General features: G+C 41.5%; 1 protein-coding gene across 1 annotated transcript in view; it reads right to left on the reverse strand.

Annotated features, from left to right (window-relative positions):
• The window catches only part of LOC139445621 (leucine-rich repeat-containing protein 74A-like), a 582,304-nt gene that overhangs the window by 373,793 nt on the left and 182,970 nt on the right, over positions 1 to 25,541 (reverse strand). The window contains exons 9-10 of the mRNA XM_071226790.1: positions 24,717 to 24,803; positions 15,402 to 15,517 (exon numbers count right to left, since the gene is read on the reverse strand). Coding sequence (XP_071082891.1) covers positions 15,402 to 15,517; positions 24,717 to 24,803 — 203 coding nt within the window. The remainder of the gene's footprint in view (positions 1 to 15,401; positions 15,518 to 24,716; positions 24,804 to 25,541) is intronic.

The following is a 25,541-nucleotide window of genomic DNA, read 5'->3' on the forward strand; positions in this document are numbered from 1 at the left end:
ACCAAGGTCTATACAAGGTAAGTTACTGTTGCTGTCCAATTATCATTCGTTATTTTTTTATTTGAATATTGTTACACTGTAAGAGAAGGTAAAGTTTTGTTCAGAAATTGGTGTAGTGATTTTACTTCCGCGAACAATATGGTGATTAACTGCTCTGATGGTTCCGCCAATTAATAGTGTGATCGTCCGGCACGATCTGCGTAGTGTGATTCTAAAATGCGGTCCGCGACTGTTAGTTCAGAACTAGGGATTTTACCTTTCTTGAAGCTTCGTTGCAGACGATCCCTTTTCCGGCAGCGCTCGGCCACGTGCATCTTGGCCTCGGCTGCCCGAACACTTCCGAGGGAAACTGAATGTCTCCGACGGAAGAAGAGATCGCCTCACACAACACTCCTCCCTGTTTTCTAAGCTCGGGTACATCCGAGGATGTCCGTCATTGCTGAAGGTCCTCCCCCCATCATTTCTGCTCAGGCACATCTGGAGACGTCCGTCATTGCTGGAGGAACACCTTGTTTTTTAGCCGCTCTGGCACATCCGAAGACGTCCGTCATCGCAGGGAGGGATGCTTTAATATTGCTGGAAACCCTACTCCACACATTCAATCATGCGAGGCGTTAAGGGTTTGTACCCATGAATGGACACGGGTACTTGATTTACGGTGTCAATATGGAGTTTCTATATTCTTGCAACCCTACTCCACACATTCAATCATGCGAGGTGTTAAGGATCTGTAGGTTTAATGGTATCCCCACAGCCTATGGCATCAGATAATTTAAGATGCAAAATACCCATGAATAGACACGGGTACTTGATTCACTGTGTCTTGTATTTCTTTGTATGTAGTTTCTAAATCCTTGCAGCCCTACTCCACACATTCAATCATGCGAGGTGTTGAGGGTTTGTTCCCCACAATTAGCATCGGATAATTAAGATGCAAAATACCCATGAATGGACACGGGTACTTGATGGGGAGTTGTCTATCGTGGCTGTATCACTTCCCTGACCCCCAGGAGTAAACCCGGGTGTCCTTCTAGTCACCTACTAGAAGTGGTACAGGGCTTGGTTGTTGGCTGTGGTGGTGGCGAGAACCGATTCCACTGTTCCATGTAACAGGGTGTTCTGGTTACCGAATGGGGAGGTAGTAACGTACGCCGGGGTATCATGATGCAACATACATTAAATGGTTTACCTGACTCCCTTAAAACCATGTCCACTGTTGTTCGATTTATGGTTAGGATATGATTTTTCATGTCAATTTCTGCACTATTTTTCAGCAAGAAGTCGAAGCCCAGGATTATCTCATCTCCTATTGGAGCCACATATACAGGCATTTGGAAATGCTTGTCTTGAACCTGTAATGTGACTGGTTTGGTGAGAAAACCCTGCATCTTCAATTCTCGTCCAGCAGTGCGTAAGGAGACATCATGGTTCTTCGCTGGTTTATGTTGAAGCATCTTGAATAGCTTGTCAGTGATAATTGTCACCTCTGCTGTATCAATTATTGCCTCTGCCTTTGTGCCCTGGACCAATAGCATTGATGGTAACTTCAGGACATGGACATTTTAAGATGTCACTACTCACAGCAGTTTGTGGTCTGCTAGGACCATTGTCGTGTGCAGTGACTTCCTCGTGGGCACCTTTAAAGGAATTTGAGAGACCTAGCTGTGGCGCCCTGATCGCAGTTTCCAGCTGGCCTTCACTCCAGTGCGGGGTAGGACTTAGGCCTTTCGACCCACCCCGTTGGAGTTTAATTCCTTCTCCCCAGAACTCTGTTCCTCTTGAAATGTTACCCTTTTGTGAGGACAATTTATCTTAAAGTGTCCAACTTGGCCACACTGGTAACATTCATTGCTGTGACCAGGTGATGTTGCAGGACTAGAGGAACGGGAACGCCTATTACTAAACCTTCCCATTACTGTGAATAGCGTGGTTTCCATCTTGTCGAACCTTGCCTCAAGCTGGTCTATTTTCTTTTCCAGGGATGGGGTTCTGGAGTTGCTAACTGGTGACCTTGAGACAGCCCTGACTTGAACATCTCCACACTCTTCTCGATCAGATGCCAGGTATCTTATCTGCCTCTGCTTACCATATATGGCCTGATGGGTGTGCTGGAATGTGCGCACAGCATCCATTGCTTTCTCTAGAGAATAGGGATGTAGGTTGGCTGCATACTGACCTGCCTCCTTCTGCTCACATCCAAGACAGAACCTCATGATGACTTGTCGCTCAACATAGTCTTCTGGCAATCTGTCAAATGCAATTGTTGCTGTTGACATGAGCCGTTCAGACCATTTCTCGAATGACTCATCTGGTTGTTGGCGCATGGTATTGAATTTTACCTGCGCTGTTTCTGGAAGTTCTTGGCGATCATACCACCGTTGAAACTTTTTAATGAGATCCTCAAATGGGATATCGGGATCTCGCTCAATGCACGAAGCAAAGTATTCACTCGCTTCGTCCTTCATGCAGAAGCATAACTGGTCCCGTAGCTCCTCAGAATTCCAGTTCTCCCGTTTGGTATAAGTCCTAAACTTTAAATAGAAAGCTGACCAACGGCTCTTTCCATCAAAGACCAGGGCCCTAGGTACCTTGATTGCCGGGCTGTGTCGGTCCTGGCTTGCATAGCTCTGCCCTGGTTGATGCTGTCTGGCCCTTCCTCGGTTAGGAAACCTGTATTCCTCATCATCAACATGATCAAGCGCTGGCTCTATGCAAATCTCCGGTTCTCTGGTACTTTGTAACAGTCTGAGGGTGTCGTCTGACATCCCCTGCCCCATACTCTCGGTCACGGAGAAATTGCCCAGGATGTATATCTCTTCCTGGTTGGTTTTCGACCCTTCTTGGCTGGGGAATTGTTTGAACATGTGTGGCCTGATATTTGTCAATGACAGAAATTAAATGATTTTGCTGTCTTGTTTGGTCATCTTGAATCCGTGATGCTGTTGCCTGTGCTGGCACTTTGGGTCGAACCCCACCATGGATATTCTGGTCTGGGGTTTGGACTGGGCTGCTTACCGGTACCTGTTGTGTCCGCTCTTGGCGTTCTGCCAATAATGACTGAATTAATGCATCTCTTTGACGCAACTCTTCCTCATATCGGAGTGCTGCAACTTGAGCAAACGCTGGCGGTGAGTATGGTGAGTACTGGTAAGGCGAGTACTGTGCCAGGATGTGCGAATATGTGTTGGGCATGCTGGTTGCAAGAGTGCTCGCAACTAGTGGTTGTATATGATGGGGTGTTGCAAGAGTGTTCGCAACACCGCCAACAGGTGGTGGTATGTGAGGGGGTGTTGCAAGAGTGCTCGCAACACCGCCAGCAGGTGGTGGTTGATGTACTGGGGTCATTAAACCCCCTAAGCCCCCATACCCTGATGACATACAGACCGCTGAACTTGGCCCCATGTTGGCTGAACTTGATATACCTGGTTGTAGAAGGCTTTGAGCCAGAGGCTGGCTACCCATTGTAGGGCTTCCTATTTCAGGGCTTCCAGGTGCAGAGAAATCAAAATAGTCAGCCAAGGAGGTGACTTTATGAATTTTTAAATTTAAAAATTCCTCCCTGGTGATTTCCCCATTATTTTCAATGTGTGCCATTATTAATTTTGCTGTGGAACGACCGATGCCAGGCACTGTGACCAAATCTTGAATTTCACAAGAGTTAATGCAAATTTTGTCTTCTGCCATGGTGTGATTCAATTTTGAAGTCCTAATTCACTTTATGAACAAGATGTTTTTTTTCAAAATCTATCGCAACACACAGCAGGTGTGGAGATCCAAACTTCAAATTGTTGAGCAATATTGTATTTTGCAAAAAATATCGCAAAACTCAGCGAGTGTGTAATCCCAATCTCGACAATATTGACGATTCCTGTGTTGTCTTGCCACCTCAGAATATTCAACAGATTTCAATTTTATTATACGATTAATCCACGATGAATAGGTCACACGGTGGACCAAAAGTGGTAATAAATCAATCTCACACAAAAATTCCGTTCAGAAAATACATATACATACAAACAATCGCTCGTATGCAAAGTATCACGGACGAGGGTAAAGGTCACGAGGTCAAAGGTTTTGTTGACGCTCGCAACAGACTGTCAAATTTTCTCAAAATCTGCCAAACACGTCAATTCGCGGGGCACATGAATGAAAAATGTTTGAGACATACATATAATAACATATAGCATCAATAATTAAAATATTTGCCGTACAAAAAATGGAAAATATCTTCCAATCGTACGACAAAATTTTCACTTCAGATTTTCACTTCAGGCAACAGTCAAAACAATTAAAATGGCGGCCCGTTCAAAAGCAGAAATCGTATTTTTGTTCGCATGGCCACTGTAGTGATTTTACTTCCGCGAACAATATGGTGATTAACTGCTCTGATGGTTCCGCCAATTTATAGTGTGATCGTCCGGCACGATCTGCGTAGTGTGATTCTAAAATGCGGTCCGCGACTGTTAGTTCAGAACTAGGGATTTTACCTTTCTTGAAGCTTCGTTGCAGACGATCACTTTTCCGGCAGCGCTCGGCCACGTGCATCTTGGCCTCGGCTGCCCGAACACTTCCAAGGGAAACTGAATGTCTCCGACGGAAGAAGAGATCGCCTCACACAACATTGGTCATGTCTAAATATAGTCCAATTAACTTTTCTTTTAATCTGCTCAAAAATGAAATATAACATATAAATGATCCTCAAAGTTGGGAGTTAGCAGTTAAAAAACATTTACTAGTTATCCAATGTGCAATGCTTCTTGTTGTTTTAATGTATCTATGCAAAGATTTGGTAATTAGATCTGTTGTGACACTGTAAACAAACAACAGAAGATAGTATTTTCTTAAGACTATATTATTATGGTATGAGTACTCTGTTGAATATTACTGTTTTAAAAAAAGAATGTATGTTTATAATGTAATAATATGTGCTATTCTATTAAGACCAATTAGAGAAACATTTGTTGCAAGTAAGTTGATATGTGTGATCATATTGTTTGGGGAATGGGGGAGTCATTGCATACATGTGGCAGTTGCCCTTGTGACTCATGGGCTGGGGGGTTGAAGAAATTGAGCGGTTATGCTCCCTCGACCGGGCAGGTAGCCCGGCACGCGGAAGCTATGCCCAATTTTTTAATTTTCTTTATGACTGATGGGTTTATTGTGTAAACAATCAAAGGAATCTTTGTAGGGAAAATGTGAGTGTAGTCCTCTCAGAGATTTGCTGGTCAGATAATATATTATGCAATAGATGATTATTTATTACGATATATGTTTTGCTGGGTTAGTCTTAAGTTGTATCTTTGAAATAAATTTACTTTTATGTTAACAGGTTTGCACTGGACTTATAAATATATTTTGGTTGCAGCACCTATCTGTGAAGGCAGTGGACCATGGCAGAGAAATCTGATGAAGATGTTTCCATCTTGTCCAAACAGAAGACCTACAATGAATCCTGCATCATTTGTGAAGAGTCTTCGTCAAATTTAACCTCACTGTCTTCTGTTTCTTCGTGGAAAACACTATTCAGAGCAGCAAAAATTCGAGAACATGCTAATATTTTAAGAATAGCGGAAATAACAGAAGAAGATAAATTTCCATCACTGCTGTACCACCGAAATTGTCGGAGCAGATTTACAAATGAAAGAGATCTGAAACTGTTCCTGTCACCTGAAGCAACAATAGAGTCTATTCTCGTGAGAGAGAAACTGAACAGGTCAGGCCATTCTTCAACAACTGTGCATGAGGCAAAATGTGTATTTTGCAGCAAGACCAAGTATAAAAAAGGTACCAACTCTAGGGAGCAGTTAGTAATCTCGTCACAACTTAGAACTGATGAAACTCTCAGGAGAATAGCAACACTGAAGTTAGATTCTAAAATCCTTGCAGTTACTAGCAGAGATATTGTTGCAGCTGAGGTACACTACCACAGAAGTTGCTATAGAGATTACACAAGGGATGGAGAGAGGTATCACCATTCAACTCCTGTAGAGCAAACCGAAGAAGATCAAATTTATGAACATGCTGTATCAATTGCCTTTGAAGAAGTTTGTGAGTACATTAGAACCACAGTATTTTCAAACCCATCTGTGCTCAAGATGACAGACCTTGCTAGTAAGTTGAGAAGTCTGCTTGAAAATGCTGGATGCAAGGAAATCAAGGCATCAACAATGAAGCACCTGCATCGTAAACTAAGTTCTGAATTTGGTGACAGCCTTCACATATTTACTGACAACAATGGCAAGCTTCTTCTTTTACCAAACACCCTATCTATTGAAACCATTGCCAGAGAAAATCAAAAGATGCAAGAAGAGTTGAATGTTTGGAGGACAAAGAGTGACACAGAGAAAGTTGTACAGGAAGCTGCAATTCTACTGCGCAAGTGTATAAAGAATATGAAAGACGAATTGCCATGGCCACCACAACCATCAGATTTGAAAAATCCATCCAAGTTTGTTCCTCTTCTTGTCAAAGAGTTTTTGGAAATTCTTCTCACTGGAGATGTGAAACCAGAATTCATGTCGGAGAAAACCTTGTTTATGCAGTGACTGGTGGTAAAACAATTACACCCAAGCAAATTTTGCTTCCGTTTGCTGTCAAGACTCTCACTGGCAATGTAGAAATTATTCAAATTTTGAACCGTTTTGGTCATGCTGTTTCACGCCCAAAATTTGAAGAAATTGAGACTGCAATATGCCTCCAAAAGCTAGCATGGGCTGAAGAAGATGCTGTACAGCTACCCCAAAACATTCACCCTCATGTTGTTACTTCACTTGCATGGGATAACATTGACCGCCTTGAGGAAACTCTGACAGGAGGAGTCACTTCCCACAGAGTGAATGGTATAGCAATCCAGCCTACCATCCATGGCCCACATCTTGATAAACATCCAGCTCCATCAGCAGAAAAGACAAGAAGACGCACCATTGACTCAGTTGTTCCATTGAATACAATGCAGGAGAAAGAGTTTGGCCACCAGCAATACCAGCGCCATGCTCTCCCTCGGAATCAGCAATGGGTGAATCAATGAAGAAAAACCTAACATGGATTCTTGCAAGACTTCATAACATCCAACAACAGAAGATCAGTTCATGGACTGGCTTCAATATATTGGTTCGTGATGAGGATGACATAAAACAGGACACAATTGGATACCTTCCAACCATCAATGCACCTGCCACTAACATGTCCACAGTTCATGAAATCTTGCAGCAGTCTTTGACCATAATGAATGCTCTTCAACTTGAAAACATTGTAGTCACTTTGGATCAAGCCCTTTATGCCAAAGCAGCTGAGATTGTTTGGAAACACCAAGAAACATTTGGCAATATCATCTTGAGACTTGGTTCTTTTCACACAGCATGTACTTTCCTAGGGGTCATAGGTAAACGCTTCCAAGATGCTGGTTTGAAGGACCTTTGTGTTGAAGCTGGGATCCTTGCTGAGGGTTCATTCTCAGGTGTCTTTGAAGGGCGACACTGCAATCGTGCAGTGCGGGGCCATAAAGTCGTATATGAAGCACTGATGAGACTTCAGTGGAAAGGTTTTCAACCATTGGTTGCAGAAAACAACAAGGGGGTTTGGTAACAACTGTTCAGTCGGCACTTGAGAAGGTTGCGTATTTGCATGACAATGTTGACAAAGAAGCGTTTGAAGCTCTCCATGAAGATGCATCATACACAAATACAATATCAGCCTTTCAGCAGTACCAAGACTTTCTGAGGAAGGGAAATGGAGATATGTCTGCATTCTGGACATCCTATACAGACATGGTTGAGATTGTTTTGGGTCTAATCCGTGCTTCAAGGGAAGGCAACTGGCTGCTGCATTTATCCTGCATCAGATCCATTACACCTTGGTGCTTTTCATATGACAAGCAAAACTATGCCCGATACCTGTCAGCATATCTTGGTCAAATGTCACATTTGTCCTCTACTCACAGAGATATTCATGAATACCTGGAGAACGGTGGGTTTTCTGTTCAGATTGGGTCTGACAATCCTTTTGGAAGAATTCCAGTTGACCAGACTCTGGAGGAAACCGCAAACAAAGAAACACAAACGGCAGGAGGAACCAAAGGTTTCAGTCTTAAGGCAGGAGCTGTTACAAAATACTATCTGATGGCAGAATACCGCAGCATCTTCCTTGGACAGATCCGTAATATGACGAAGTTGAATAGATCGTCATTCAGTCACCCAGATTTGCAACAGACAAGGATTGCCAAAGATGAAACAAATGTTGAATCAGTAGTGGATATGCTAGAGAACAACTGGATCAATCCTTTCAACAATGCTGAGTTGGTGTCACTATCCACTGCTGCTGCAGCCACTCCAAACATCACTTATGACCTTCTGAGAGCAGAAGAAATAGGAGAAAAGTCTTTCAGTGACTTTCATTCCAGACGTCTTCTTACCAACCCTCCATTGCAGAAATTTCACGATCGGCTGCCAAGAAACAATTTGAAAACCTTCAGCAATCTGACCAAGAAGAAGCAAAAGGTTCAAACTAGTCAAGCTTAAGTAGTGCTCAGAGCAGATAGAAATCTGTTTGCCCATATGGTCATAATAGCCCAGAGCAGACAACTTAATATGAAATCTGTATTCAGCCACCCCCTTGGACCTTTACCACTGTCACTTGCATACCCTGATGGATCACTCAGAAAGACAAGTAAATCAACTTTGGCCAGGGAATTGGAGAAAACTGCACCATTATCAGAAACTATTCCAGAGCCATCTTGTACTTTGATTGATGGAATGGCAATTGTACAGAAAATCAAGGGTGATAACAAGACTTTCCAAACTGTTGCTGATGACATTTTTGTACAGATTTTGCACGAAGGAGACAAAAGTCAACGAATTGACGTAGTGTTCGATGTGTACAAAGATGTGTCCATCAAGAATACAGAAAGAAGTCATCGTGGAGCTGGTACAGGAACACAGTTTAAGAACATCGCACCTGGTCACAACATCAGACAATGGCGAAAGTTTCTGTCTAGTTCAAGCAACAAGCAGAATCTCATCCAGTTTCTCGTCATGGAGTGGAAGAAGGAGAAATATACTTCTAAGATTGGCAACAAGAACTTGTTCATCACATGTGGAGAGGATTGCATTCAGCTTAGTCCAGAAAGCTGTGACTATATAAAGGAATTAAACTCAACACAAGAAGAAGCAGATACTCGACTTCTTCTTCATGCCAGCCATGCGTCAACTCAAGGTTACAGAACCATTATTGTATGTTCTGAGGATACCGATGTATTTCTCCTATGTCTGTCTTTGCTTTCCCACCTGTAGTCGGATGTCTACATGAAGCTTGGAACAAGAAACAGAACAAGATTCATCAGTATATCCAATGTTAGGAAGGCACTGGGACAAAATGTATCTGAAGCCATTCTTGGATGCCATGCCTTCACAGGATGTGACACCATCAGCTCCTTTGCTGGGAAAGGTAAACTGTCTGCCTTGAGATTACTTAAAGGTAACAAGAAGTACCAAGCCTGCTTCAAAGAACTGGGACTCCATCATAAGTTGCCAGAAGAAGTGTTTTCCATACTTCAGGAGTTTACTTGCTCTTTGTATGGTTTCTCTCTCAAGCATGTGAATATATTGCAGCACAACCTTTTCCTTTCAAAAAAAGGTGAAATGGAATCCCACCAACTTCCACCATGCAGAGATTGTTTGATGAAACATTCACAGAGAGCCAACTATCAAACGGCAATATGGAAGAAAGCTCTTGACAACAGGCCCAACATCCCATCACCTGATGGCTTTGGATGGACCATGGAACAGACGGCTGATGGATACGACCTGGCAGTTGACTGGATGAGTGGTCTTCCAGCGCCTGAAGCTGTGTTGCAGCTGTTAGCCTGCAAGTGTCCCAAGTCATGCAAACTTCCCAGCTGCACATGCATCTTAAATGGACTGACCTGTACTAGCATGTGCAAACTCCAAACATGCACCAACTTTGGTGAGGAGAGCGAGTCAGGCGACAGTTGTGGAGACGAAGAAGATTGACTTGAACTGATAATATTTGTAATTATGTAGATATCATCAAGTGTATTTTAATGTCAGCTCTTATTTGGGAGAAAAGCCTGAAGTAAGGCAGGTCTTAGATGCCTACAATGCTGGTTAAACAACCATGAAGCATTGGCATCGTGCTACAGGAATGGGAGCTTGAGAGAAGACAATTTCAGCTTGGATTAGTCAAGTGCACAGGAGTTGGGAAGCTTGTCATTCCACCCAACTCAGACGTCACTATCACTGACAAGGCGCTTCCCTAAGAGAATATATGTGCTATATAGCAAAGAACTAACCATTCAGCTATTACCGATGAACTTGACATCTCACCCAACTTGATTACTGACAGAGAGAAAGGATTTGTGGATGTCAATATTTTCAACATTACTACAAGGACAGTAGTCATTCACCCCATGCTCTTCTATGTTCGATCCAGCCTATATTTGTTGAAGAACAGCTTACCTTGGAAGACAGTTCTTAGGACAGCACTTCACTCTTTAACAAGATGGACATAGAGTCTTCACAAATCTCAACCACTCAGCATAAAGAGGGATTGCATGTTATCTCTGACTATTTAGACATGTTCTCTCATGTTGACCTTGACCTTGGACACACTAGTGCATGTAGGTACCATGAATTCAAGTGTGACTTAGTTGTGTTTCAATGAAATTGTGGATGGAGAATCAGTAGACAAAACCTTAATGACAATCAAGATTGCAAACAGATTCTATTTTCTATTATTGGGATTTTGATACCTTGTGGTGGACAAAATCATGTCCAATTTACGAAAAAGGTCTAAAATAATTACATGTTATCATTTCACAACCCAGATGAGCATACATATGGCTATATGATATTAAAGTATCAATAAGACATACATATTTATGCTTTAAATGTGTAAAAGGGACAGAAAATCTTTCATTTCCAATGTTTAATATTTGTTACTATTTTTAGACACACTCAAATGTCAAAGGTCATTTCTATAAATAAGCTGCCGTAAAAACCTTGCTATCATATCATAATATGACTAATGTATACTAGGCTGTACAAAAATGCATATGTCCCTTTGCCCCCCCAAGTGGTACCAATTTGCCAAATTTTCGTTCTGGGACCAAGGACTAATCCCCCTCTAGCTGAGTCAGTATTTTGGAAAAAAAACAATTCGAATATTATGCGCAGACAAAACTACATCATATCCCTCAGCGATTTCCAGCAAATGAACGAGTGATGAGAAACTTGATCAGTACAAATTTGAAAGTTGAGATAAAATATCACCAGACATGTTAATTTACCATTTAAATTGTATTTTTCTTCTGCTAGGCATTGTTTTACATCCAGGGATTAAGATTACCTTGTGTATTTTCTCGTGAACTAAGGAGGAAACAGTAATCAGATCTACACAAGTTTTCTGAGAATCTACCGGTGATTCGGTCAAGACACACCCAATGATATAACTTTACAGGATTTTAATGCAAGGATCGGCAAAAATTGAATCTGAAACTATTTTTTTATCAGGAATAATATATTCCAATATCTTGTTATTTTAGTTGCAGCTTTTACTAAATATATTTTAAATAATTATAACCCTAAGCGAAGCTGCTGATCGCTATTGCCGATTATTATTTTTCACATGGAACCAGTTTGACCAGTCATCGTCAAGGTTCCCGTGCACGTGATCAAGAGAACTACGTGTTGACATAGAATCGTCAAACTATAACAAACATGAATTTTAATGTTTCACTAAGGCAAGTAGAAATAGTGTCTCCTGGGTTAGATGTTCAAAATCAGCTTGTTGTAGAGGTTTGTAGGCATCACTGGTGAGGTGATTAAGCACCACATTCAGATCCCAGACTGAGGCTCTGAATTTCATTTGTTGATCTTCAAGACGAGACAAAGGTTGTTATATGCCTGCGGAATTGGGTTGCAAACAGATATACCGATAGGCAACCTCCTTCTCTTGTCACCAGTCAGACTGCTACTGGATTGATCATCTGCTAGTATGTTTGACACCTCTGGGATTAATCTCAGATGGGCTGCAGATTTTGTCATTGCTTGAAGATGTATGTAGAACGCCACATTTGAGTTGTCTGTTCTGTCTTTTGTCCGTTGACTGATGTGAAATGCTGTCAGAAGATAGCTTTGAATCTTTATCCACCATTCTTCAGGTACGTGAATCAGATTCAGCTTCATAAGAAATCTGATGCCTAGGAACTTGAGGTCCTAGGAAGGTTCAAGGTCTGACCTCTGATAGTTGATAAACCAACCAAGCAGGGTGACGTTCAGCTGATGTCTGAGTAACTCTTCAGCTTGATGAGCCTGGATGCCACCGTCCAGGTATAAGGTGCAGTTGACCACCTTGTTGTGAGGGAACACCATGATTGGTTTAGTCACCTCTGTTAACAAACATGGGGCTGTAGAAATTCCAAAGGGCAGGACAGCCCATTGGAAGTTTTGCCCTTGATACAGGAAGCTCAGGTATTTCATGTAGGCGATATGTATGGGGATGTGCAGGTCAGCATCTTGTAGATCGATGCTTATGAGATGACCTTGCTGCTTTATCAACTGCTTTAGCTGAGGTTGGCGGAGCATTCGGAATTTGTCTGGTTTCTGCAGATATTTCTTGTTGTACGCCTTCATATTCCAGATTAAACGAAAACTTTTCGTTTGAGTTCTTTTTGGGGACGAAGAAGATTGGTGAGTAAAAACCAGGAGGTTTTACTGGTTGCACTATCTCTTCTGCTCACTTGACAAGAAGATTGTTGATTGCTTCTGTTGGGTTGCAGTCTTCCCAAATATCTGATGATTTGTGGTCTGAGTATGAGAAGAGGTTCCTTGTGAATGGTTGGGTGGTAACCCTTCTTGAATATGTTTGTGACAAATGGGTTGTACAGGATGTCCCAATTACTCCAGTATCTTCCTAGCCTTCTACCTACTGTTGATGGCTGTACAAGTATACCTGGAGGTGTATGTTTGTCAGCTTCCCTTCATCGGTTGGCACTGGAATCCTCTATATTGCTTGTTCTTGACTTTCTGGAAACCAGTAATTCTGCATTTAAACTATGTCCTCTGAATGGACTGTACATATAGTTCTTCTTCTGGACAGATTTGATCAACATCTGGATTCTTGAGCTCAATTAACATCATGCTCAGTCTTTTGGCAGTCTTTGAGTTTTGGTGGCATTGGCAAAGGACGTATAAAGATTCTTTTCTACTTTGGAATAGTCAAATTGTTGAAGTCCTCCCCTTCTGTGATGATAGCGGTGAAACCACTGTCTGATGCTGAATGGAGGTGGTTGGCTGGGATCAACTATCCTTCTTCTGTCTTTGAAGATGACCTTGTAGACCAATTCACGGACCCCTTCACAGATCGCGTAGCTGCTGGCTTCGTGGTGGTGATTGCTGCCAAAGGAAGAAACCGTAGGGATAACTGGTGAAAGCTGTGGAGGAGAAAGATCAGATCGTGTCAACCTGATCTTTTGGATGACACTGTGAAGGAGTACAGGCAGCAGAAAAGCGTATGTTTTTAGTCCTTCCTAGGGGACGCTGAAGGCGTCGACTGCCCAAGCCTGCTGATCCGATATCAGTGATACAAAGGTTTGGATCTGGTAGTTTTGGCTGGGGGTGAATAGGTTGATGTTAGGGTGACCAAGGTGCCAACAAAGAAGAGCGAAGGCGTCCGGGTGAAGCCTCCACTCTGTGGCAGTCGTCTATGTATGCTCTATGTAAATGTATGCCAATTTATTGTCTGGTACATAGTTAGTAGGGCGTTTAGAGCCCGTCATTCGATGTAAGTCCTCATCCAGAGTATGGCCATAGTCCGCAAGTGAGAAGGAATAGTCCTCCTATACTTCGGTGCCTTTAAGGTAGGAGTGAGCGAGAGTAATCATGTCTTTGACAAAGAGATCTGGAGGGATGGCTGTGGGGTCAGAACAAACAGTGTCCTTCTTTTCCTCGCTCTGCTGCTGTGGCGACTGTTGGTAGACAGTTTGCCCAAAGCCCGGAGGCATTTGGAGGTTGTTCTGCATAGGCACCGGGTACTGGTACGTTTGCTGAAGCAGCATGTGGCGATCCATAGGCACCGCGCCAGTCGACATTGTGGAGGCCATAGACTATTGGATGGTCATCATAGAGGACAGCATGAGAGACCAAATGGAGACTACAACAAATGTGTCAGATGACTGTCATCTAAACCAGGGTGTCTGCCAGGACTGATGTAGGGATGATGGGCGACGTGGTCAGGGTGGGGGAAGGGTGGAAGGCAGGCTCTGAAACATCTGACATTCTCTGCTTGCATTTACGGGATCCCACGCCAATTTGTTACATCAGCACTTGCTACAAGATGGCATGTTATCCGCAATGAAGCAGAGTGTAATCACAATGCCTCCCCACCCGATTATGTATGCTATAATCTTTTTTTCCTAGTCATGGGTTTATGAAAAACAAGTTTATGAGAACATGTTAAACAACACTTTAATAAACAATACAATTGCAAGCATAGTTCAGTGATGAAATACAAGGCAATAATACAGAATGCAAACCACCAGATCCCCATGGCCACGTGAAGTATTCAAGATGGCTACTTGAAACAACAAGACACCTGAGATTACTGTGGTGAAAAAGACACCCTCAGGTGCTATGGCGTTAATCATATGAAATATATAAAGATACGAACCGGAGGCACAATATAATTCACAAAGAACCTTGACAATAGAGTGAAAACAAAAATTTATGCTGAGAGATCAACACAGGTCTTTCCACTGTGACTGACAGCAGTAATGTGCTGATCGGTGACATCATCACTTCTGTGGTCACATGGGAGCTGTGTGATAGGGTTAACCTCTCAGCAAGTCAAAACAACTTCTTCTTCAGCAAGACTTCACATGCAGTAAATGCATTAAGGAGTAATGCAGGATAAGTTAAAAAATCAATAACCTAACCGGGTGGTTAACTGACTTATGATAAAATAATATAACAATTGGTATAGATAACAGGGTTCTGGGCCCAGGTGCATAATAATGGCATCCAATGAACTTCCACTCTTCTTTTTGTCTGTTTGTTTTGGTTGAAGAAATTAATAAACATGCATCTTTGTAATATCAAAATCTTCATGGATCATGGGTAACCAATCAGTGTTCAAATATTGCCTCAAAAGTATATTTTCCATGTCCCTACAGACGTTAGCCCACTTTTGTCATGCTCATTTCGGTTAGCCAGCAAATTAAATCGACTCACTGCAGCACATGAGCCGGTCAGTGTTAGAAAACTGGTAGAAGCCAGAGGAGAGTTTCTTTTAATGTTGTGTATATATATCATCACCAAACTGGATGACATTTAGTCCATGTCCAAAATAATAAGCAAGCACAAATCCTTGAGTTCTGATAGATGACTTACGTGAGATCTAACACTTTAAGTGTTTTATTCACTTGCAGAGCCTGTTGAAGTGATTCTGCTCCAGTGAGACCAAAGCCGTTCCATGACAGGTCAAGAACCTCCAAGGTTGCATTTGTCTATATAAAAAAAACAACACTTTCAAATATACTCTTAAAAAATAGTATATATATACTCTGAAATAACCTAAAATAATATATTAATTTCTAGACATGGTTGTATGATAGAATAATGAATGAATTGGAAACACATTTCAATTTGTAGTTAAGTATGACAGTAGATGTTAAAACAGCCAACGATCTTGAAAGATTAAAGAGGTAAGTGTAGTGTATTTGTAAGACTGTACATCATGCTCAAGTACTTGTACGACCCACACCTAGACTGGGAGGAACATCAAGCAACAAGACGTCTGAACTAAACGATGATTTATTCGTAACTGACCACAGGTACATAGTGATGACGTCACTCCAAATGTTGGGGCATGTGATGTATGACGTAGTAGTGCATGCACATTGGCACTCACAATATGTAAACAAACCTAACACAACATTTCTCCCCCTTGAAACAAAAATCTAACACCCCTCTGATGTACTAAGAAAAAGAACAATTACAACATTACAACTTTTACACAAAACCAATCCCTTGTTTAACACAGTAAGTAACTTAACCACACTTTCGGTTAATGATCTATGGCATTACAGATTAAGTCTGTCAGGAGCTTTTACTGTCCTAGTTGATCGCCTGACACCTTGTTTTGTAACCATGGTAACTGCTGGGAGCAACACACACCTGCCTCCCAACATTCAATGTTCTACCCGAATCATCACCACATGCTTTAGTGTCTAGCCACATGGTACAATTATTGCACCTGGCATCTTTGTCTCATAAGTCTGTTTTTGACACCATACCACTCTTGGTCGAAAGTGTGTCACCTTCAACAATATCTGTAGCAATTCTACCTCTAAGTTGATAAATATGGCGTCGACAACTCCTGTCGCCAACATCAACTTCATAATGTCTCTCTCAATATTTTGTCAAAACTTTCCCGTGTGTTGGGAATTGAAACAGTTTTCGTATTTCAAGGCTGTTTTACCAAATTTGAATGACCAAGTTTGGGTATGTGCCAGACTTTTCACCAAGTTTCAATTTCTCGGTTTTGGTTTGTGCGGTTTAGGGATTTTGGCCACTATTTTGGAAACCACGTTTTGTTTGGAAGTTGATAGCTGCGGTTATCTACAAACTTTGACTTTTGTGGGGATTTGAGGCACCAACATTTTGTGAGTATGAAAGGAAAATGCTTTGTTTGTAGTCAATATATATAATTCTGCAGTTTACATGTTGTAACAAGAGTCATCCGAAGATGACATATCCCCCCCGACGTGGCATGTCGGTAAACTGTGTGTACCTTCAAATGTATTTAGATTGGCAAGGAAATCTTTTTCCTTGATGCCAAAACCAGAAACATAATGAAGGTTGTTAAATATTGGTTCATGTAGCTCACTTTCTGATGATCTCATGAAATTGTAATAACAATAACTTCATAGATTTGCATATGAATAGCTCTGTAGTAGCCTCATGACACAAAGGAATAAAGAGAATGTACTAGGGATTGACAAAAAAACCAAACCTAAACAACTTGTTTCATTATATGTCAGGGGCTACAAATTAAAAAGATTAACATCTATAAATAACAAACTGCACTACTAGTGAACATGATTGATATGTGCATAAAGTTTGGTGAATCTCTGTCGCATGGTTTAGAAGATATGCTCCAGACGAGGACATTACCCTAAGTTCATCAATTTTCAATTTAAATTAAAGAAAAAAAAAGGAAAAATCTGTTAATAGCAAAGGCACCACTACATAACCTGCTTGAAAGGAATAAAAAAAATTGAGAAGCTAAGTTGTATGGTTCAGTAGATATGGTCCGGACAAGAGCACTACCCTCAAATTTCCTAACTTCATCATATTTCCAAGGAAACGACAAAAACATAAAATTCTAAAAATCTCAAAATAGTAAAAGGCACTACTACTGAGTCTGATTGGTAAATGTACCAAGTTTTGTGAAGCTGGGTTGTACGGTGTAGGAAATATGCTCCGGACAAACAATGATTACAAATTTTGATCGTTGTAACTGCTTAAAATCGGGAAAATCCAACAATAATATGTATGTTATGTAAACAATGCTGTCTGTATTATGGTGTAACAATATGGTATTTTCATGCTATTTTCACATTCATGTATTATTTCTTTTGTAGATTAATCTAATTTGGTTTGAATTTTATACTTATTAGGCTTTGTTTATTTTCTTACAGCTTGTGCCAGTCAATGTACCAGTCTCAGTCATTCAGTCAAAGTCAACTTTGTAAACCAGTGAACATTATGACAATCGGTCTGTCAGTCAAGCTTGTACAGTCAGGACAGTCGGTCACCCACAATATGTTGAATGGGTCAGCCAAACCTTTTGAATGATGATTTGGAGTAATGTGAAATTTGTGACATTTGTCCTCCTTCCATGCGGTCAGTTGGAATTGGGACATTGTTCAAAAAATGTGTTTAACGGCTGTGGTTGTTGAAGAAATGACTGTGTACAGAAATATTGCCTTTAAATTTAATTCCCTACAACACCGGGTATCCATTTGTCATGTGCACGATAATCACGCCCCCACACCTCCTGGTTTACTTGCAGTTGTCTAGTCTCAGCTGGATCACTCATTTGACCTGCCCACTAAGCTGACATAGCGGACTGAATGTCTGGTTTCAGCAAGTCTAACTTTGTCCTTAATTCTTGACCCAGAAACAACTTTGCTGGAGTTTCACGGGTAGTGCAATGAGGAGTCGACCTGTAAGCCAGCAAAAACTGATCAACCTTTGTTAACACAGATCCAACGTCTTCCTTCATGGCCTGTTTGAATGACTGGACTGCCCTCTCAGCCTGTCCATTAGTAGCCGGATGATATGGAGCTGACAAAATATGTATGACACCATTGCTTTTCAAAAATGCTTCGAACTCTTCTGACACAAATTGCGGTCCATTATCTGTAACCACTTGATGTGGCAAACCAAACTGTGCACACAGCTTTCGTACTTCCTTCACTGTAGCACTAGATGAAGAATTCATTAATACAATTTCTGGCTATTTTGAAATTGCATCTACAGTTAACAGAAACATGTGACCCATAAATGGCACTGCAAAGTCAAGATGAATGCAGGTCCATGGATGTGACGGCCAAGCCCATGGGTGTACAGGGGCTAACTGTGGATTGTTGTGAGTGTTCTGGCATATTGAACATGTCTTGGCAAATCCCTTTATTTCACCACCAAATATAACTTCTTGCTACAGATTTCATTTTCACAACTCCCAAATGTCCCTTGTGTAATTCTTGCCACACTGTCTGTCACAGTTTAGAGGGAATTACTACTCTCATTCCCCACATCACACAGCCAATATGCACAGTGAGTTCAAACCTTCGACTGTGATATGCTTTCATCATGAAATCTTACTCATGCTCTCTTGTCCATCTATTCATCACTGCTGTGTACACTTGAGACAGTAGAGGATCATGTCTTGTTTCGTTTCTAACATCAGCAGTAGTAACTGGTAGTTGCTCAAACTGTCGGTTGTAAAACATCTCCACGTCATCTGGTGATTCTTTCTGCACCCTGGTAACATTGATAAGTGGAAGTCTGGATAACACATCAGCATTTGCATGCTTCTCTGATACCTTATACTCAATCTCATAATTACAAGCACTTAGGATGACCGCCTTCCAGCTCCAAACAAAACAGTCAGTGGGCGATGATCTGTGATTAATGTGAAATGTCTGCCATAAATGTACTGGTGAAACCGTTTTACACCAAAAAAATTCCCCAAAGCTTCTTTGTCTATTTGAGAATATCCACTCTCAGCTTTCTTAGTGTGAGGGAAGCAAATGCAATGGGCCTTTCCGAACCATCCCTTGTAATGTGTGATAGTACTAACAACGCGTGTCGGTCTGACGTTGATTAATGAACAATTTGCATACTCGTATGTGCAAGAGGCCGACATATGGTTCTCAGTAGGAGGTGACAACTTGGAGACGATGGCCTGCGGTATATACAGTTTTACTCTATACATGTCGATATATACATACAAAAGACACTATGTGCCAGGTCAGCACATAGTGGTAGTGGTTGTTGTCTAGGTGCCCCGGAGCACCCAGCCTAACCCTAGCTAGGCTAAGGGTAAGACCTTTCTTTTTTTCGTTTCTCCTTCTCTCCTCTCTCTGGACCAAGGCTTATATAGCCATGGTCACCTGACATTTAGTAAGTGATGAATATAAATGTAAACAGTAAATCATCAGTGACATACTTGCACATCCTGTTCAGGATGGCAGACGGTCGATGTACACAAAAATGGGGATTAACAAATAGGATTAGCATCTAATAAATAACAGCAATTAAGTGTTTCAAGGCATATAGATGTCATGGCTCCAGGGTAATGAGCCTTTGCAATCAAATGTTCTTCAGACAATGGATGTCGTAAATCAGTCGCTATGACAGTACTGCCCCAACACCATATGCTGAAGCATCACATGCAAGGCGTTTGGGTAGTGAAGGATCGTAATGACATGCCACATCCGAGCTGGCAATCATGCACTTGCATTTCTTGAAAGCTTCTTCACACTGGAAGACCATGCCCACTTCTTATCTTTTCTCAGTAAGTCATTTAGTGGATGTAGTACCGTAGAAAAATGCTCCAAAAAACGTCCATAATAGTTCACAGCACCCAAAAATGAAGGTAGTTGCGTGTATTCTCTGGTCTTGGAGCGTCAGTTAAGGCCTGTACCTTATCCTTAGCAGTGTGAAGTCCCTCACTAACTACTGTAAAACGTGAAATTAATGCGTCTCCAAAAAGAATGCGACCGCTGGCCCCTAGCCAAAAATGTGACTCAATATGAATGAGACATCCCCTCCTCTCAAGCATCAGTGGATTTATATCTAAACAAAATGTCCTCTGTCAGGTTTACAGGAGAATCCTCACCTTAATCCAACCTTCATTAATCCAATCACACACCTAATAGCACCGCTTATTAGCACTGAGTAGAGTACTTCAGCTAAAACAATATGTGCGCGCTGGCTCGTGTCGGCCTTTGATGCAGTCGCAAAGAGCAAAGACACCGTGTTGGGTGGCGTCTGTCTGGACTTGCAGGTGTGATAAGTGATGACATGAGTGAGTAGAACGCTTGTCTTCACACCAGCAGTATCAATTCACAGGATGTAATTAGTGTTTGAATGACATTGTTTATGTACTTGTTACAAGTGCTGCTCAATAAACATTGATGTGGAATACATAGTTGTTTGTTTTCAACGTATGTCTAAGTTGGTATTTCTGCTATCCAAAATGTCTTAGTGTTATAAATGCGATGTTTAATAATGCGAGCAAAGACCAGGGGTAGAAACTAACATGTTTAGCCCACTAGTCCTTATAATGATAACATATAGCAAAACCCTTAAAAATGGCAAATTTCTACTAGTCCTTATGATACCTTAACTATTGGCAAGTTTGGCAAGGACTACAGGACTAGTGCCAATTTCTAACCCTGCAAAGACCAATCGCATTTTTCGCATTTAATTCACGCTCACGTTAATTTCACATTTTACAGTATCACATGACCTAGATACTTGACTGAATCGACAAAACACTGGCACTTTCCCCTCTTCACTCTCAAACCATATTCCTGCAACCTTTTCAACACTGCCTCTAGATTTCTGAAATGTTGTTCATCACTTGATCCGGTCACTAAAATGTCATCCTGATGACACACTACTTTGTCCAAGCCTTGCAATATCTGGTCCATTGTGGCCTGAAATATGGCTTGTGCAGAGGCGATGCCAAAAGCAAGATGGGTATATCTGTAAAATCCCTTTGGTGTGTTAACTGTCAAATATTTCTGACAATCTGTATCAACTTCCATCTGTTGATATGCATGTGCTAAGACTATTTTCGAAAATGTTCTTCCACCAGCCAGAGTAGCAAACAAATCTTCTATTTTGTGCAATGGGTACTTGTTAACATTCAACACTGGGTTCACTGTAGACTTGAAGTCCCCACAAATTCTCACTGTTAGATCCCCTTTCATAACAGGTACAATCGGAGTTGCCCACTCACTGTGATCCACTTAAATCAATACCCCATTCTTCTCCATTCCTGTAATTTCTTCCTTCACCCTGTCCTGTAAAGCATAAGGTACAGGCCTTGCTTTCATGAACCTGGGAGAAACTCCCTCTTTGACAGGTGAGCTTTAATACCTTTAATTGTACCAATTTCTTCTGAGGAAACATCACAGTACTTCACAAGTATCTCTTCCAACTTTTCCTGACTTGAATCTTCACTACACACGTGTATGTCATCACCTAGCCTTTTCCAATCAATGTCCACATATGGTAGCCAGGCTGTACCTAGCAGAGGGGGCCCTTCCCCTTTTACAACATGCAAATCCAACTTGTTCATGTCATTTCCATTTGCAACATCAACTTTCAGTATGCCAAAGTTTGTAACACGCTCACCTGTGTAAGTTCTCAAAGGTACTGTGGACTTGACCAAGTCACATCCATAAACGCGATCCTTGTACACTTCTTCAGTTATGATGGAATTTCGCGAAGCAGTATCCAGTTCCATTCTTAGGTCAGTACCATTTATGTTGACCCCAGAACTTCCGGGCATGGCAAACATCTGATTCAAACACTCCGATAGATCATCGATAATGAAATCGTTATCATTGTCACTTGTGTCAATGGCATTTACACAAGAATTTGGTTTCTTACCGCCATTGTTTACATTTCCATGTCCGGTTGACCTTGAGATGGCCTCGTTTGCTACAGAACAAACATACTGTATGCTTAAATCTGCAATTGTTAGCAAGGTTAAATGAGTTACCGCAACAATAACAGAGCTTAGTGTTTCCAGTCCTAGGTTTGCTGTTGAATGAAAACACTTCAGTAGATCCGTGTCTCTTGTTGCCGCCTCAACTAAGCTCATCACAGTCCTTGGATGCTAATTCCATAGAATTTGCAATTGCCAATGCCTGATCAACAGTCTGGTCATTTTCTGCTAACTATTTCCTTTGAATTGGAAAAGTTCTCAAACCAAGCACAAGTTGGTCCCGCAGACTCATTTAAAGTAACGCCAAACTCTGTTTCGCGAAAGTCCCTTCAATGCAACCAAATATTGCGCAAATGTTTCACTTTCACTTTGCATCCGTTTGTGAAATCTGTATCTTTCTGCAATAACTAGTAGTCTGGGCATGTTGTGATTCTGTAGACGTGTCACTATAAGTAATCCAATCTGTGGTCTTGCCGTCTGGCAGGCAAAAGTAAAGATTTTAGCACTCCATATGTTCTGCCGCCGAGCATGGAAAGAAATCCGGGCACTCGTCGTTCGTTCGGAATTTCGTTTGCGTCAAAGAACAGAATCACTCTTTCAGCATCCGACGACCATTCTTCCTCATTTTCGTCAAATTGTCCAACTTCACCGATGACGCCCGCCATTGTGATGATCACTTGCAGTCCCACTATCATTTGCAAAACCCTGCACTGGCCAACTGTAAAATTCAACCTTGCACGTAATATTTCCATACTTTGAAGTTTTTATCCTCGTCACCACTGTAGTGTATTTGTAAGACTGTACATCATGCTCAGGTACTTGTACGACCCACACCTAGACTGGGAGGAACATCAAGCAACAAGACGTCTGAACTGAACGATGATTTATTCGTAACTGACCACAGGTACATGGTCACGATGTCACTCCCGATGCTGGGGCATAGGAGGTATGACGTAGTAGTGCATGCACATTGGCGCTCACAATATGTAAACAAACCTAACACAACAGTAAGATAGGAAAATTCAATATTTTTTCACGTCAGCAGTGTGTAACATTCATTCACTCGACAATTCATACTGTGTATCAGTCTCCCAATGGCAATTTGAGGCTGTCTGTTCCATTCCTCTTGCAGCACCTGGCCCAGTTCAGCCAATGTGGTCAGCAGCCTATGACGTTGCACCACACATCTCCCTGTCATGTCCCACATGTGTTCAATGGGCTAATGGTCTGGGCTCATTCCTGGCCATGGTGGCATTCTATGGATATTGTGCTGCTGAAGGTGAGTATTGACAATTTGTGCACAGTGTGTACGAACACTGTCATGGGACGTAGACTCACACGCTTTGCAAATAGGACAACAATAGGGAATCAGTATGTTGTCCCGATTGTGAGCCTTCCTTAAACAGTATGGAGTGGGGTTCACTCAGTCATAGTGATGCCATCCCATACCATAACCGATCCAGTTAATCTGTCATGACGTCTCAGGTTGACTTTGGCTTGACTTTCATTTCAGTGTTGAAATGACACGCCTACCGGTACATCTATGAAGGAAGTACAAAGTGAATTTTCAGGTTCATCTAAAAACATGACACATGAGAAGAGATAATTACCCTACTTTCAAAGTGTACACCACTGTTTGCAATACCACAATTTGTAACAGACAGCACAACACATGGCCATCAAGCATGGAGCTGAATGTAGACAATTTCTTATCGTCTGACCCAAAAATCGTACTCCAGTAGCCTGTTAAATGTTTGCAGGAGTTTGATTTGCCTTTTGAGCTCGATTTCACAGATCCTGGTTTCAGATCAATCGATCGATCCTGTACTCTTCTTGTTGACTTGGGATACCCTAAACGGGGTAGTTTGGCAACATTTTGTGTTTGATGGTACCAGTTCTGCTAATCACAGACTGTGAAACAATGAACATGTATGCTTCAAGCTAACTTCTGCCACTGTATGCTAACTTCTGCCAGTTTCCAGCATGCCAATAGCCTGTAGACACTCTACGCATTGCAGACGCTGCATTGCTAATTCATACACAAACAATGAATGGAGGTAAGTAAATCACTGCTGCATGATAAGCAGAATCAACAGGATTGTCAGAAATAATGGTCAACAGAGATTAACCGACCTTCCTTGAAAGTGTTACAATCAGGAATGACACCCTATGCACATGTGTGAGGCTACTGGGTGCAGCATATGCAAACTATAGGATGTGTTTTGGCGTTAACAGACATAAACATTCTTGCATAGGATTTTGTAGTCAACACTTATCTTTGTTCTAATACTTAGTATTAGCATTTATATTTTATGATTCCCAACTTGTTTTAACAGTATACATTGTGCAACACAATAGGTGATCAGATTCTTAAGTTTACAGATTCTTTAGGTATAGATGTGTCTTCTGAAACACAAAACAGAATTCAAGAGGAGATTGTGTACATGTCTCACCTTCAAAGTCTTTGCAATGGCTACTGCACCCTTGTTTCTAATAGCATTCCAGCTGAGGTCCATATCAGTCAGACCATCATTGGCATTCTGTAGCACGGAAAACATTTATGTAGGTGTTTCTCTGTGGCAAAGAGGATAATTAACTTGCTCAAATAATTTAATAGCCAAAATACCAAGATGCTGCACAAATAGGACTCACCACCAATCTAACGGTCTAAGCATACACTGCTAAAACCTATGTGCTGTTACTCGCCGATATATTCGAGATATTTAGAAAGACATGTTTAAAACAATACAGCTTGGACCCGGCATGGTATTATTCCCGTCCCAGACTGTCGTGAGATGCATTGTTGAAGAAGACCGGTGTAGAACTAAAACTACTCTCCGATTACGATATGCACTTGTTTATTGAGAAAGGATTAAAAAGTGGTATATCGGTGGCGGCGAAAAGGTATTCTAAGGCTAATAATAAATTAGTGGAAAGATATGATCCGAGTAAACCCGATACACACATATTATATCTCGACGCCAATAATTTGTACAGATGGGCTATGAGTCAACCTTTACCCACGGGTGGCTTTGAGAGGGTCGATGTGAATGATATCGATGTGAAGGATATCGATGTGAAGGATATCCCCTCAGATTCCGATAAAGGGTACATACTAGAAGTTGACTTGGAATATCCAAATTTGTTACATAAACATGATAAAGACCATAACAGTTATCCGCTAGCTCCCGAAAGATTAATGTTTGATAAAGATTGGATGTCGGAATATCAACACTCCTTGATGGGTAATACTAGGTTAGCTAACGTAGAAAAACTCG

This window comes from Haliotis cracherodii, unplaced genomic scaffold (assembly GCF_022045235.1).
Source record: "Haliotis cracherodii isolate W230 unplaced genomic scaffold, xgHalCrac1.p SCAF_6, whole genome shotgun sequence".
In the NCBI taxonomy this organism is placed as follows: Eukaryota; Metazoa; Mollusca; class Gastropoda; order Lepetellida; family Haliotidae; genus Haliotis; species Haliotis cracherodii.